Below are 16,555 nucleotides of genomic sequence, written 5' to 3' on the forward strand. Positions count from 1 at the left end.
GCACTCTAGACTGACGTCGTGAGCCGGACGGCCGGTGACCCCGCCGACAGAGGACATGGCAGCCCGAGCTTCGAGCTGCGCCGAGTCGCGTCAGCGGGACTATTTCTTTAGTCGTGGTGGCAATCGGCTGCTGCGCTTCAGTGATCAGGGCGGGGCACCTCTCCTGTCTTCTTAAGTTGTAACCGACTTGTTTTTTATAGTTGCAACGTGCGAAAGTACGCTGCAAGGGGAAAATTTGCAGTGGAGCGTGATCCGAATCAGCGGTGAACGCGATTGCTTCTCGGTTGGATAAAAAAATAAAAAAAATTGCTTTCAAGTTGGGGGTGTGGCTCTTACAGGGATTTATACGGGAAGAATCTTCCTTCGTGTAATTGTCTTATGCTTTGCTATCACTAATACTGCTTTGCCTTTGCGGCGAAATTGTAGCCTCTTTTTTTTTTGTTTTTTTATTCTGAGTCCTAGTAAAAGCTCTGCTGCGCATGACTGCTATTGATTCTGATTTTGAGTGAATCCGGCTTGGCCTCACTTCGGTTACTCAGTTAATTGTGAAATCTCGATGATACGAATCTCACGGGGTCACGAAAAATATTCGTATTAGCCGAAATTCGTATCATCGAAACACAATTAAAACTAGCTAAATTAAAGAGTCGGATGTGAACTCACTCAGGCACGCGCACGTAAAAAGCATTTACAGTATAGATCACTTATAACGTAACTGTTTATAGCGCAGAACTGGCTACAACGCGGCCTTTTCTGAATCCCGTTTACCCTCCCATAGAACTCCATGTGTACGCAGACCGCTTACAGTGCAGCCGCGTGAGACGAAATGCCGGTTACAATGCGGCTTCCGCTGGAAAATCTCACCGACAAGGGCGGTAGAGAGCACGCTTCTCAACGAGGTGCGCCCACCGACGGGAGAGGAGATCAACGAAGGCGATGCGGAGGAGGAGCGTGAGACGTGGAGCATGAGTTCAAGGGCGATAAAATCGTCACCGCGCGCCGTATGTACGAGTGAAAGCGCGCCTCTCGCGCGGGGGACGCGCGCCTTCACGCACTGAGAGCGAACGCACAGCGGAGAGCAAACGCGACTTCCGTCACGGCCGGGCGCGCCAGTCGAGCCAACACCAGCCCGGCCCTGCCTCCGTCGCGCGAAAGGCCGGGGGGGGGGGGGGGGGGGGGGGGCGACGCTGTGCTGTGGGGCACCAAATGCGTATCTTGCAGCCGGGCGCAAAGGTAACTGGCGACGCAATCTCCCACCGAAAGGAGCAAAGCGGGAAGGCAGCGCAGGAGGGAGGGAAAGGGAGGGGCGGCGGCTTCTACTCTGCCAACAAATGCGTTCTTGTACTTGTGCCGGCTGTCGGGGTTGTCCCGCGCACCGTATCTTTAAAGCGATCTCCACACGGCTCTGACCTTTGTATGCGCTGTGCTTACGCCGCTCAGTTTCCGTTGAAGCGATAGACCGCACGAACCTTCGCTCGCTGCGGCGGCCGCACTCAAAAGCAAGAAAAGCGCCACCGTGTCACTCTTCGCGCCCAGTCGCGGCCTCCGGGCTGTCCGGCGCCGCATCCGCGCCTCCGCACCAAAAGAGAAAGGGAGAAAGCGCGTAACTGCGCTCTGTTCTTTTTCGCGGCCGTCGGTGGAGCGGCGTTTATTCGTATCAACCGACGCGGGTCGAAAATCGATTCGTAACAACCGTTCTCTAGCACGTTGCAAAGTAATGGGGCTCAGCCAGGACCACAGAAAAATTCGTATTAGCCGTGATCGTATCATCGAGATTCCACTGTATATATATTTATGACCTCTGCATGTACGTTGCGATGTTTCCGTCCCCAATAAGTGTTGTAAATTATGTTTTTTTTTCATGAGTCGCTAGCATTACCTACTGGAAAGAGAAGCAATGCTGAGACAGATATCATTCTCGTGCATTTCACACACCATTGATAAAAGACTGCCGAAGGGGTCACTGAAGTCTGCAGGTCTTTTTCAGTGTCGGAAAAGCGTGCAAAGCAAATTGTAGCAAGTTGAACATACAGCAATATATTCATTCTCTAGACATAGGCTATCCATATCATTAGAAATAATTGTTAGTTGGCTACCTCTTTCTCTTTAAAAAATATAATAAACTTTGTGTCCCGTGTACACATGAAATATAATGTGTCTGTGCATGGTGTTCACACTGGAAATTAAAATAACATGTTGAAGGAGGGGGGTGAAAAAATATGGATGAGGTAGCCGCCGTTGGTGCCTCTAATGCGCTTGTTTTCAGTAATAAAGCCAAAGTATGAATAAAAGTCGTGCACGTCCGCATCAACAATAATGCAATTAGCGTTTAGCCACATTAACATTTTTAGAGAAAAGGTAAAGGCAACTCAAAAGAAACCATAAATGATTTGGGTAACAGGACTCTGGTATTGACATTGTAGGAGTGAGGGGGGGGGGGAGGGCAGGGCCCCCTCCCCCCGGAAAACTGCGGAGGGTGCTCAAGCCCCGGAGACCCCTCCGTAGTCTGCGCCTGTGATAGGAACATTTGGATAACATACTGTAATTGAATTAATAGCATCATTTAATTAACAAAATTATTGTTGCCAGACAAAGAATGATAACAAACACCCAAGATCATCTTTCTAAACAATAGACAAAGTTCGACTCACACCAGTTCCAAGTCGCTAACAGTGTCAATACAAGAAGAGAGAAGGTTATCTGCAGCAGCAATCTGAACAATCTTTGAGCCCTGTCTTGCCGGTAAACATTAAAATGCTGCCAACAATAAAAAAAAAACCTCATTGCTATCTACTTGTGAAGAAAGCCATGTTTTGGTCAGCAATACCAAATTTGTGTCACTTGCATCAATCACTGCGTTCAAATTGCATTTTGATAACACACTTCTTACGCTGGTAAGCAAAAAAGAAAGTGCGCTTTTTGTTACCGAATTCCATACATGTCCCCTGTCATGCTGCTATTTTGTAACATGTGTGTGCAATAATGCTGAGGCTTTATCCGGGCGAACATCAACACATGTATGGGATCGCTGTTCAGAAGCACAGCCACGTTCATAAACACAGGTATCTGTGAAATTGAAACCATACGTCTTGTTGTCAACGTACCACTTGTTATACCTAATTTTGAATGCCTTGTTTTGAGATTTTGTGAATTCTACCAGTTTCTTTTATGCATGCCATGTTCGTGGTGAAAAATGTTTGCCTACTGTAATGCCATTGAATTTTCCAATGGAGTACAAGACTTTCTGTTTCATCTCAAGGTGGATACACACGCGAGGGAAAAATCCCGCCTGCTCTGCGGGCCAAATAGTCACGTGATCACTTGAATCTAGTGCAGCCGAGTTTGGTCGCATTCCCACAGCCAGAGCGCCGTTTGCGGAATCCGCGTGCTTACTCTTGACTGCAATGCTGAGCAGTTGCGCGTTTGCATAATCTGCATGCTCTATATTCCATAGCGCTGTGAATCCCCCAACAAGAGCCAAAAAAGTGACGGTTGCCTCTTCACTTAGCGTTTTCTTGTGCACCTCACTCATGTTGAGGTCATGCAGGCTGCGCGATCTGAGTAAATAGAAATGCGCGCGCAACCAAGACTCGCCTTTCCTGCTGCACCAGAACAAAAGCACATGCGGTTACTGCTGCGCAACAAAAACACACGTGGCTTCAAGCCGACAACAAGCCATCGTAGCCACACCAATTTGTCCAATGTTGACAGATTTGATGCTGACTACGCCAAATTGAGGTCAGACGACCGCCAAATGGACGGACGGAAATACTGGCGAGCATTTTCAATCCGGACCGCGAGTGGAGGAGGCTGGACAAGGCTAGGGCGGCACGTTTTGATGATGCGCGCGTCACGTGATATGCTATCCGCTGCGAAAATTCCTCCTCCGTCTGGTCATGTGAATGCACCTTTAAGAGAAGAAAATTTCACGACAACAGGCCTGCATTTATTAACAAGTACGCACCTAACCTGTGCGCCCTTTCAATTGATTCTTTGGAAATGGGAAAATCTAGTGCCTCAGAGGCCACGTTAAGCAGCTTCTTTTTCCTCTCGTTCTAAGATTCTGAAGTGGAATTTATTTATTTCACATACTGTCAATCCATCATGGCTTATAACAGGATGGGTATGAGTATGAATTCTGAGCCAAATCTGTACATTTTACTATGGTTTACTGCACCATAAAGATTAGAATATTGGCAAGTATAATTCTCTACCTTTTTCTTGTTTTCTGCTGTAATGGTCTATACATTGAGCATCTTCAAAAAGTTAATTTCTGAGAATAAATTTCATGCACTTTAGTGTTTTTGGCTTAAAGGGCCCCTCACCAGCTCTGGCCATTTTGAGCTGACAAGCCCAGTGCATCCAACGCACGCTAACGACCGTGTCTACGAAGTGTTACATCCCTACGCACCGTGGAAAGAGCTGAAATTTCAAATTAAACACCGTTTGCCCTTCTTGTGAGCGCCGCGCTCCAGGACAGGGGGATGACGTATAAGTAAAAGCTCGATGATACGATCACGGCTAATACGAATTTCCGGATGATACGAATTTTTCTGTGGTCCCGGCCGAGCCCCAATACTTTGCAACGTGCTAGAGAACGGTTGTTACGAATCGATTTCCGGCCTGCATCGGTTGATACGAATAAGCGCCGCCCCACCGACGGCCGCGAAAGATAACAGCGCGCAGTCACGCGCTTTCTCCCGTTCTCTTTTGGTGCGGAGGCGCGGACGCGGCACCGGACAGCGCGGACTCCGCGACTGGGCGCGAGGAGTTTGAAGCGGTGGCGCTTTTGTACTTTTCCTCCTTTTCGGCGGCCGCCCATCGGACGGAGTGGCTGCTGTGCTTCGGGCCGCGTTCTTTGTGTTTGCGCCATTTTACCTAGTCGCAGCGAGCTATGTCTACCGAGATAGAAGGACATTAGAGACTTTTTCTTCAAGAAATAAATGCTTTTTACGTACATGTGCCTGAGTGAGTTCACCTCTGACTCTTTAATTTAGCTACAGTCGAATCTCGTTAATTCGAACACACTTATTTCGAACATACCGCGCACCGACAGTGCTCTTAGCAGCGCGCCAAATCACGCGGCGGCGCCTCCGACCAGCATTGCTCCGACACCGCCATAGAGCAAAAGCTCAGGAGAGACCCCTCAATGCCGCGCGCGGAGGAACGGGGGAAAAAAAAGAGAACCCGCGGCGGAAATTTCATCCTCTCTCAAATTGCAAGGTCGCCGTTTCTGCATCGCGCCGGAACAAGCGTGTACGTGCCGACTAGAGTGTTCTAGACAACCGTATTCTAGCACACACTAGTGCCGACGTCTCAGCCACGCAGATAAAATGGCAGTGAACCCTTCTCCTCTATGCTTCCTCTATTTTCTAGTCACATGTTGACCTTGCACGCTGCGGCAGCAACGCAGAGGGAGGCAGCGGCGGAGGCGCAGTCGGGCCAACGAAACTGCCCACGCCCGCAAACGCTCGCTTCCCGGTAACGGCAGAAAACGAAACTTCAGGGAGCGGCTAAAATAAGCTGGCGCCAGCACAGCGGCCGGCGCGCACGGAGATGTGCGCACGGAGTCGAAGGCGAGAAAGCTACGAGTGAGTTGAGAGGGAGGGAGGGAGGGCGAGGGGAGCCACAGAAGCGGCGGAGTTGACGCGGCCAAATCCGCTTCTCTGCCGCCCTCCTCCCTCACCTTCGACGGTCTCCGCGCGCACCCGTGTGCCGGCGCCGCCCGCTCCCTGAAGCTTCGTTTTCTGCCGTTATCGGGAAGCGACCGTTAGCCGGCCTGAGCAGTTTCGTGGCCCGCGCTTGCTATGCGCTTGCTCGCCGCGATATTTCACGACTCGCACCGTTCGTGCATCGTGCTATGGTGCACGAATGCTTCAAAAATACGTCCTTTTAATTCGAACAAATTTTCGGGCCCCTTCGAGTTCGAATTATCGAGATTCGACTGTAGTTTTAATTGTTTAGATGATACGAATTTCGGCTAATACGAATATTTTTCGTGACCCCGTGAGATTCGTATCATCGAGCTTTCACTGTATCAGCAAGTGCGCCTGACGTCACTCATAGTTACACGTGACACTTCAAGAATTATTCAAGGCAACATCTGTTATTTGTGTAATTTGTTGCTTCAATAGGCGAATTAAAGTTTAGAGAAATAATAAAACACACGCACTGAATGTCTGCGTGTTCTTGTTTTATTTCGCACCGATGCAAGAGAGATGTACTTCCATTTCGTCTGCTTGTTCCCACGTTGTGCAGTCGCACACGCTGACAATGGAACTATGTCATTTTCTACCGTGTTCCAGCACGCGATCATGGTCTCTGATCCACTTGCGTCTGCCCCAGTGTTCGTGTAGCACTGACTTATACCGCTAGTCAGGTGTTCTCGTGCAGAGTGCACAAAATCGTGCGCTGCGCGAAACAAGAGAAACGCAACAGGTTGACTCTAGGTCGTCACGGTAAGTGCGCCATGCAGCAAAAAAGCGAGAAAGAAAGAAAGGAAAGAAAAAAAAAAGGAAAGAAAGGTGGGGCACGACGAGGGAGTCCCGCGATTATCCGGCTTCGGCATGGGAGAACGCAGGGAAGGAATTTAGCTTGCGAAGGCTAGACGGGGCAAGTGCAGAGAGTGTCTCTCTTGGCAGTGGCGCTAACTTTCTTAAATCATGGGTTCACGGCACTGAAATATTTCTATCGTGGCTATTAATGAACCAATTTGAAAAATTCTTGTGGTAGAACGCTCCCCTGAGGGCATGTAACAACTTCCAGCGTATAACCAAAATTTGCTATGTGGCCTGGTGAGGGGCCCTTTAAGTACCAAGCCCTATCCCCATATGCCTTGCAGCAAATTCTCCCAAATAGGAAAAAAAGAAAAGCCCTATACAGTTTGGCTTGGCCAGGCAGAATGCCTTGCTGATGAGGTTGTCTCTTTTTGCAGCAATATTTAGGCTATGCCTGGATACACGACTTGGCTGCCTACAGCCCTCGCAGCTTGAACAAGGTGAAGCATCCACAGTGATTGCCGTTGCTGGGCAACTGTTTTCTGCCTATCAGGAGCTCTACTACGGACTTCCCCTTTGGAAGTACATGCACACATCCTCTTACCAGAAGTACACGGAGGCCGAGGATGTCCTGTACAAGTGGGTTTGACAGCTTTAAGTCATGGTGCTGGTATTACAGCTACGTGCTTGCTTTTACAGAATAACACTGGGCTACATTCGACAGTATGCCAAGAAGGTGTCAAAGGATCACTCTTTGGGGAGCGACAAGAGCCTTCTCCAAGCACTTCTCAGTTTGAACGGGCTGTCGGAGATGGATATCCACCTGACAATAATGGATTTCATTGCGGGTGGTGTTTTCACGGTAGGTGCACAATCACTCAATAAGGTAGTAACATACTTTTGTCTTTCGTGCTTGAAATCGTAGAAACCTCGTTGCTAGCCACAAAGAATAATGTAAAACGCCCTCTAGGCTGCTTTGTGCCCAGCATGACATCACAAGCCAACGGTCTTACATGCAGCTTTGATTTGTAGTCTTACGTAGGATGGATATGCGTCAATGGACATGCCTCAATTTATATTTCTACACATACTCCGAGACATAGGGGCACATGGTCCTTGAGTCCTTATGATAACTAATTTTGCGTGAATCTTGTTTCTGTGCTTGTTTTGCACCATCAAACTGTAAAAGAACAAGATCTTTTTTTGTCAGTTGTATCATATTATATTGGATTTCTCGCACTGTGATTGACCACTAGTGTTAGGAGAAAAATGCAACAAAAGTTTTCGTGTCTGCACCGCTCTAAAGGCTGATGCTGTGTTTCTGTATTGACGGGATATCTTGTTTTTTCCTTGCCATCTAGACAAGTATTGCCTTGTGCTTTCTCCTGCACCACTTGGCCTCCGATCGGGATGTGCAGGAAAAGCTCTACGCTGAGCTGAAGTCTGGTGACAAGGACATCAGCAGCTGCTCCTACCTTCGTGCATGCATAAAGGAAAGCTTCCGGTATGGGTCTTGGCTACGATGGCTCCTGTGGTGAATACCACTCTGGGGTTGCAGAAGTTCTCAGCGATGACATACTTGTTTGTTTGACTAGCTGTATGATCTGTATAGTATCTGCCAAGTCTCACAGTCTACTGGTGAATTGTATAGGTTTTAATAATCGTACAGGCAGTGTAAAATCTTCTCAAAAAGACATACCATACCTGCTATAACCACAGTTCACCTTATGCAGTTGTTCTTCGGAGTTTGTTGTTTTGGGAGCATTTGTGCCATCAGGAAAGGGCGACCTAATGTTTTCAAGCTTGGCATCTGTGAGCATAAATGCATAGCTAATGAAGGCACTGAATAATATGTTTTGACACTAATGTTGGACTGGCTGCTGTTATCATTGACATAGCATATGCCACCTAAGTGCCTGTGCAGAGGTCCCTAGTGTCACCATTAAGCTATTGGGACTTTATACTGCTGCACACTCTATAGGTAGGATTCAGCATTTTTTGTTTAAAATGCAAAACAAGAAACGAACAAATTCTGGAATGCGATATTGACAAAAAAAAAAAAGGGGGTCAGTGAAAGCTTTCCATGACAGTAGGCTTTTGCACAAAGAGAAAGTGAAGACAAGAGACTTGACAATAACAAGCATTGTGCTTGTGATTGTCAAGTCTCCTGTCTTCATCCTCTAGTTTGTGTGCAAGAGCCTACTGTCATAGAATGCTACCAACTAGCTCAAACCTGTGTGAGCAAATTTACCAGAAAGCTAAGACCATAATTGCCGAGTACGGGGAGGGGAGGACTCAGGGGCTCCTCGTAGTCATTATATGTGTGTATTAATGCTGTCCTGCGATAACTAGATAATTCACAAAGTTAATATTTAGAGCTTAAAGGGACACTAAAGAGAAAAATAATTTGAGCTGAGTTACTAAACTGCCCTTCTACAATATAAAAAAGCTACTCTTACCGCGAGACAATGCTTGGTATGTCAGAAAAGATGTGAGAACAAAACGCAAGTGGTAATGCCACCCTGAAGTTCATGCACCAACTGGCCCATGATGTCATGGATTTTGGCAGTGTCTGCTTAGACCTAGTTAAGTTTCTGTTGGCAAAGACAGTGTACATTGTGTCTTAAATGAGCTAAAAACAGAACTTAACAAGTTTCGATAATTTTCACTTTGCCAAAATGCCTCAAATGAGAGGAAACAATTTAAATTCCGTGACATTACTTTTATGTACCAGCCCTGGGGTTCCGGCACGAAATTAAAAATAATTATCATTGCTGTCAGGGAGCTTGCCACTGTCCTTGAAAAGAAAAGTGTACAATCATTGCATTCTACCAGTGCTAACATGTGGGGCAGAAACTTGGAGTTTAACAAAGAAGCTCGAGAACAAGTGAACGACCGCAAAGAATGATTGAGTAAAAAATGTTTGGCGTAATGTTAAGAGACAGGAAGAGAGCGGTGTGGATCCAGGAGAAAATGGGGATAGCCGATATTTTAGTTTACATTAAGAGAGAGAGAAAAAAAATGGAGCTGAGCAGGCCGTGTAATGCGTAGGGGAGATAACCGGTTGACCATTGAAGTTGCAGAATGGGAACAAGGGAAGGGAAGCGCAGTGGAGGACAGCAGGAAATTAGGTGGGGTGATGAAATTGGTAAATTTGCAGGCACAGGTTAGAATCGCCTAGCACAAGACAGGGGTAATTAGAGATCGCTGGGAGAGGCCTTCGTCCTGCAGCGGACTTAAAGATAGGCTGATGATGATGAACATTGCCGTTGATTTTTCACTCTAGTAATCAACGTATTACCGTGAAATAAATTAGTTATTTTAGAAGACTTTGATCTGAACTGATTTAGTGTCTGACAACCCGCCGGATTGTGTTGTGCTAGATGTTGGTGGAAATGAAAAGACCATGATTTATAATGATAGAATTGAGCATGCAGTTTGAGATTGTAGTGGAACTTCTAATTTTAAAAGGCCACAGAAAGTCACAAAAAATGGTAAGCGGCGCAAACTGGTGGTGAAGCCTTGGTACTTCGGATGCAGTATATAAGATTACTGTACGTAAGTCAGCTGTTATGTAACGCATACTTATTGTTTAAAATTGCAGTTTTTATTGACCCTTTTCGTGGTGATCCCGTGGGCGCTGCCTTGTTTGATCATGTGGTGATGTGTCCATTGCTTGCCTCAACTGCCTCCGTTGCTTCCGTGTTTACAATGGATGTGTGTGACGCCGGTGTTGCTTAGCAAACCTCTGTTTTGGGAGATATCATAGACGGTGACTGGGTGAACGACAAAAAGCCTTGGCCACAGCTTCAGAGAACATGCAAAAGCGCTTTCGGAGCTGATTAAGCTATGTCCAAATGGCGCGAGCACCGTATATGGTGCTTGTTCTAAAAATGAGGCTAAATTCCAAGCTATCCAAACTTTCCGCTCATGAATTGAATCAGGATAGTGTGCTTTGCTCTTCGTTCTTTATGTGGCAAATATTTTGAAGCAATGGCTTGTCACGTTTATGACTCAGTAACGTTCCTCGGTGCGGTCACTATCTGATTATTTTCTGCCTAATCGCTCGCGGGTGTGCTCAGTTATGTTAGGTTTGTTTTTGCTGCGCACAAGACTTGAAACATAGCTGTTCTATGCATTCTAACACCTTGTAGCAAAGACGTATTATCGCTAGTAACTCGCTTACTCTTGTGGATCGTCACGAAACATTCAGCTTCGACCATTCGTGCTGTATCGGTGTAGTACCGTCATTTATTCTGCGTATATAGTGCGCATATACTCAAGTGTGCGCCCATTCACTTATTCTGGACACGTTGGTGAAAGAGTGGGTGTAAGTTTCCGTGCCAGTTGGGGTAGATGCGTGTAGATACTGAGCGCGAAACCTACTATGACAGGAAGTGGCGCTACTCCCTTTATCATTTTTTTACCGAGCGGTACAGTGGAATCTCAGTGATATGATCACGGCTAATACGAATTTCCGGATGATACGAATTTTTCTGAGGTCCCGGCCGAGCCCCATTACTTTGCAACGTGCTAGAGAACGGTTGTTACGAATCGATTCTCGACCCGCGTTGGTTGATACGAATAAATGCCGCCCCACCGACGGGCGCGAAAAAAAACAGCGCGCATTCACGCGCGTTTTCCCTTTCTCTTTTGGTGCGGAGGCACGGACGCGACGCCGGACAGCGCGGAAGCCGCGACTGGGCGCGAAGAGTTTGAAGCGGTGGCGCTTTTGTTGCTTTTGTGCTTTTCTTTTTGTATCTTCGCTCGCTGCGGCGGCCGCGCTGCCACGCTTACCCACGCGCGGCCGCCGCAGCAAGCGAAGGTTCGTGCGGTCTATTGCTTCAATGGAAACTGAGCGGCGTAAGCACAGCGCATACAAAGGTCAGAGCCGTGTGGAGGTCGCTTTCAAGATACGGTGCGTGCGACAACACCGACAGCCGGCACAGGTGCAAAGTACAAGAATGCATTTGTTGGTAGAGTAGGAGCCGCCCCCCCCCCCCCTCACTCCTTCCCTCCCGCCCTACCTTCCCTCTTTGCTCCTTTCGCGTGGGGAGATTTCGTCGCCAGTTACCCTTGCGCTCAGTTGCAAGATACGCATTTGGCACCCCAGCACAGCGTCGCCCTCCCTCCCTCCCTCCCTCCCTCCCTCCCTCCCTCCCTCCCATGCCCCCACGGCCTTTCGCGCAACGGAAGTCGCGTTTGCTCTCCGCTGTGCGTTCGCTGTCCGTGAAGGCGCGCGTCCTTTCACTCGCACATATGGCGCGCAGTGACGACTTTATCGCCCTGGGACTCTTGCTCCACATCTCATGCTCCTCCTCCGCATCGCATTCGTTGATCTCCTCTCCCATCGGTGGGCGCACCTCGTGCTCGCTACCGCCCTTGTCGGCGAGATTTTCCCGCGAAAGCCGCAATTTCGTCCCACGTGGCTGCACTGTAAGCGGTATGCGTATACATGGAGTTCTATGGGAGGGTAAACGGGAGTCCGAAAAGGCAGCGTTGTAGCCAGTTCTGCACTATAAACGATTACGTTATAAGTGGTCTATACTGTAAATGCTTTTTACGAACATGTGCCTGAGTGAGTTCACCTCTCGACTCTTTAATTTAGCTAGATTTAATTGTGTTTCGATGATACGAATTTCGGCTAATACGAATTTTGTTCGTGACTCTGTGAGATTCGTATCATCGAGATTCCACTGTACTCACTCTTGCCGACGTACCGGGACTGAAGCCCTTTCTTTGAAGGTTAGCGATACAACGCTGGCAGATGAGCAAATTTCTGCATCCTCGAGGAAAGCCGTACATCTCGAAGTGCCGGAAACATGTAAGGACAGTTACAGCAGCGGTCTGCGAACTTGGCTACACATATACATTAGATTTCTTAATATGCCAGTCACTATTTTTGCAGCCAACTACTACATTTGTCCTCAATCCACATGATTCAATCTAGCATGACTGGAGCGCAGTGCATTAGCAAAAACTTGGTTGCATTTCCAACAGCTGATCACACAGAAGCAGTTATGGTTTCGTATTCGTGTGTGGTTACTGAGGCGACGTACAGTGTGCCGCCGAAAGCACCATCTCGTTTCTTTATAACGAACTCCTCCGCGAATAGGGTCAATATCATTAGGTGTTTGCATTTTATTCTATTCGTATTACGAGGTAAAGAAAGTTCATGCTAATGAGCAGCGCTGTCTTCGTGGTAACAAGTGGAACGGCAGAGCCAGTGTGTTGGCAGGGCACATAGAGTTGGTTATACTATGGCTACGCTTACATGACACAAGCGGGTTGAGTGAACTCACTTCTGACTGGTCTGGAGAATGGCAGCACACAGCTTCGAGCCGAGACATTGATGCGTTCAAACGGGACTTATGGTTCCCGCAGTCGTGTGCAACAGCTCTGTCTCATGGTTATTATCATTACAATAAAGTTGCACTGCACAGTGCTTGTTTTTGCCTTGTCCTGATACCATTCCTGCTGCCGGTGCATTAAACACTGAAATCTCAGTGGTCCCATAAGTCTCAGCGCTGGCTGGCCTGTACCGACGGTGTTTACATGTGTGCTGCAAACGGGTCAGGCTGGGTCAACCTACCCCATGCAGCCAGGCAGACTCAGCCAGACCCGACGCTCGTTCATCCCAATCAGCTAACATGAACTCGACTGCCCAATTCCAGCCTGACAATCTGACTCAACCTGCCTCTGTAGGGTCCATGTAAATGCCCTGTATGACTAGGAAGCGCTGTCGAGTTCCTGAATGCGTGGCAGCGCACATGAGTGCTGTTGTAATAGTTTAACATGTACGAGTTAAAGAGTGAGTAGTGAGTGCCCCAAATTCTGTGCTCTCTGTGAGAGACAAAATGCCATCGACTATTTGTGCCGTGAACGGCTGCCAGCACTGCAATAATAAAACTACTGTCTAGAGCCCTGCAACTCAATGTTTTTAGATCTTTTGCTACTACTGGCATGTCCTACCACTTGGCTTGGCTCGGCTAAAAGAAAAGCCTGGCACATGCAGCCAGCAAAAGCATAGCCTTCGAGATTGGTTTCTGTTGCTTGGAGGGAGCCGTCACTGCGGCGTAGATTTCGACACCACTTATTATTGTAGAAATAATTCAACGCTTCAGAAAACGTGAACCACAGCGACACTGGCTTGGATAAACAAAATATTATTTTCTTACAACTAGGGCCGCACTTGTTGTCTGCTTCCCACCAATGCTGGCGTATAATTTCTATCGCACTCGCCTATCACTGTTTCCAGCATGTTTTTTGAGCATGACTACAGATCGGAAAATTAGGATTAAAAAAAGTTCCATGGCGTTTTCTGTGTTACCACTGTAGATTGGACGCACTGTCCAGTAAGCTTTCTGTTGCCCTAAAAAAAAACAGGTACGATAAAAAATGGTTGTCAGTTCCTTTAAGACGTGCTGATGGGCTAGTTGATAATTAATGACAGTTTTTAGCAGCGCATTTAAAAAAGAAAAATTGGACACAGAAAAAATGAGGGCACACACGAAATGCTGAATTTTTTCATCAGTGCTTCAATTTTTTGTGTTCGTGTTTTTCCTATGTGCTGCTTACAATTAAGTTCTATTTAGACGGAATGTGGGGAATGCTAGCAGCGACGAGAAAAATCCTAAAGTGTGTCGCGTAATTAACGGCTAAATGACTATTACTAAACTTTCAATTTTTGCCTGTGTGGAGGCATTATTGAAGCTCTCACAGTTTTTTGCTGCCCCGAAAGAACCAAAGGTGGTAGCAGTTCTGTATTTGCAGAGAATTTGGACCATGCTGTGGCCGAAAGCTTCACAAGTGTATTATGCAAACCGTGCGGGAGGCTTGCCCGATGTCATGAAAGAACTTAATGTGCCACAAAGTTTACATTCTGAGGGAATAAGCGGCATATTATGCATGATGCGTGGGCAAAGTTTCGAGAGCATCATTTAATTACAGCCTTTGCAAAAAACTCCTTAAGCAAGTGCTCGCAGGCGTTGCATGGTTCTTATCAGCTGTTTCCCAGTGCCCTGAGAGAGCTTTACGCACCACTGCGTTTATATTTGGTGAAAACTGGGGGCATGTCAAGTGTAATGTGTGCTGAAATGTTAGCGTTCCTGGCATAATTATCAGCTTTGGAAATAAATACTCAACCCTAATTTTCTTCATATTTTCATATGTTTTGCAAGGTTTATACAGTGCAGACCGCTTATAACGTAAGTCGCCGGAGTCGCAAATATCCGCACTATAACCAAAACAACTATTTTATTGCGATAATGGACACTCCAGGCACATATCTGCCCTCGCTGTCACCGTGCCCTAGGTTCCGTATTCGCTTACTAAATAAATTAACAAGCACAGTGCCACGCGCGCACAAGCAAACATGAACACATCTCGCTCGTTGACCAAGAAACGAACTGTCAAAACGCTCGAGTGACGAAGCGCGGCGAGCGAATTGACCTTCGTACTATCATGCCTCTCGCTTCAACGCGACCAATAAGCGGCGAAAACACGGCGCGCGGCGGGCTTTCCCCGTCGCAGATTGCTTTCAAGATAGGGCCAAGGTGATCGTATCGCCGAAGTGGATCGTTGCAGATTACATCCTGCTTCGGTCCACTGAAACCGTTCCGCATTGCTTTGCTGGCGAAAATCCTCTCCTTCTGTTTGCGCCAGTCCCGAACGCAAGTTTCGGATTCTCCAAATGCCTGTAATGCGGCCCGATTTCCGTCTGTCTCCGCACACATGATCACTTCCCTTTTTAATGAGGCATCATGATGAACTCGGTACTTCATGCTGATAGAGCAGGCACAGAGAACGTGAAGACAGACGGTAGACTATTGCCTAAGCACGTGTACTGCAGCACATGGAGGAAGCTATGGTAGCTAGGCTAGAGAGTAGCTAGGCTAGAGAGTAGCTAGGCTAGAGAGTAGCTAGGCTAGAGAGTAGCTAGGCTCGACACGCGTGCGAAGCGGCTATTTTGAAATGCCGACCGCTATATGGTAACGCAGATTTAGGGTCGTACTCGATTCTAACGTGCACGCAATTTTTGGACCTGTTTTATCGGAAAAAAGTGCGCGTTAGATTCGAGTAAATGTGGTATTTGTGACTTGAGGGGAGCGTTTGCCGTCTAGGTTGACTGCCGAACTTCCAGGCAGCCACACTGTAACCGGTATTTCGTGTCCCGCAACTGCACTATAAGCGATACGGGTATACATAGAGTGCTATGGGAAAACTAACAGGACTCGGAAAAGACCGTATTATATCCGGTCCTGCACTATAAGCGGTCAAGTTATAAGTGGTCTATACTGTCGGTTTTTCCAGTGTCTTCAATAATTTAAACAATCGTATACCTCGTTTCTATTTTGTGAAAATAAAGGGAATGTTTATGGGTAATGTGTTGGGTGAAGTACACAATATGTGGGTTAATTTTAGCTTTTGCAGTAAATTATGTATGTATCCAAGCACTCCGGAGCGTTATAGATGTATTTTACGAATGGTGCAGAATTTAGCCCACTGTACCGAAAGAACTGTAGTTGCCACCAACATCGAAATTGGTGAAAGTGGGGGGAACGTTTTGGCCAAAGAGCATGCGAACAGAAATTTGTGTTGTTAAATTATGGGCATTGCAAAAGTTACTTCAGCAGGTGCTTGAAAGCGTGAGTAGGCCGTTGCTAACCATTTCCCAGTGTCCTAGGATGACAAAGTTCATATTCAATGGAGATGTGCACCACCTCAAATCGACAGTTTGCGCTCTACTATCTTCCGATGTAATGGCATCCAAGTTGAGTTCTGTGGTGCATCATAACAGCGTGAATAATTCCTGCATCTAGTTCCCAGTCACGTTTTGCAGCAAATATTTTAACGTGAGGTTTTCAAAACTCATCCCAAAAAAGTGGCACACACACGCGCGCACACACAAACACATACATATAGGGAACTTGAGCGATGCTTTAAGGTAAGCAGAAGCAGTATTTAATTTCAAGAGTTTCTACTGGTAGACCGGTCTTGTTCTGTTTATCTTGTAGCATCGCTCAAGTTCGAAAGGTATCCTGAAGAATTTCTCTTTA

At 47.1% G+C, this 16,555-nt stretch overlaps 1 protein-coding gene across 1 annotated transcript in view; it reads left to right on the plus strand.

Annotated features, from left to right (window-relative positions):
- The window catches only part of LOC119460544 (ecdysone 20-monooxygenase-like), a 60,754-nt gene that overhangs the window by 26,495 nt on the left and 17,704 nt on the right, over window positions 1–16,555 (plus strand). The window contains exons 4-6 of the mRNA XM_037721474.2: window positions 6,935–7,136; window positions 7,197–7,359; window positions 7,859–8,001. Coding sequence (XP_037577402.1) covers window positions 6,935–7,136; window positions 7,197–7,359; window positions 7,859–8,001 — 508 coding nt within the window. The remainder of the gene's footprint in view (window positions 1–6,934; window positions 7,137–7,196; window positions 7,360–7,858; window positions 8,002–16,555) is intronic.

Source organism: Dermacentor silvarum, chromosome 8 (assembly GCF_013339745.2).
Source record: "Dermacentor silvarum isolate Dsil-2018 chromosome 8, BIME_Dsil_1.4, whole genome shotgun sequence".
NCBI classification, from domain to species: domain Eukaryota; kingdom Metazoa; phylum Arthropoda; class Arachnida; order Ixodida; family Ixodidae; genus Dermacentor; species Dermacentor silvarum.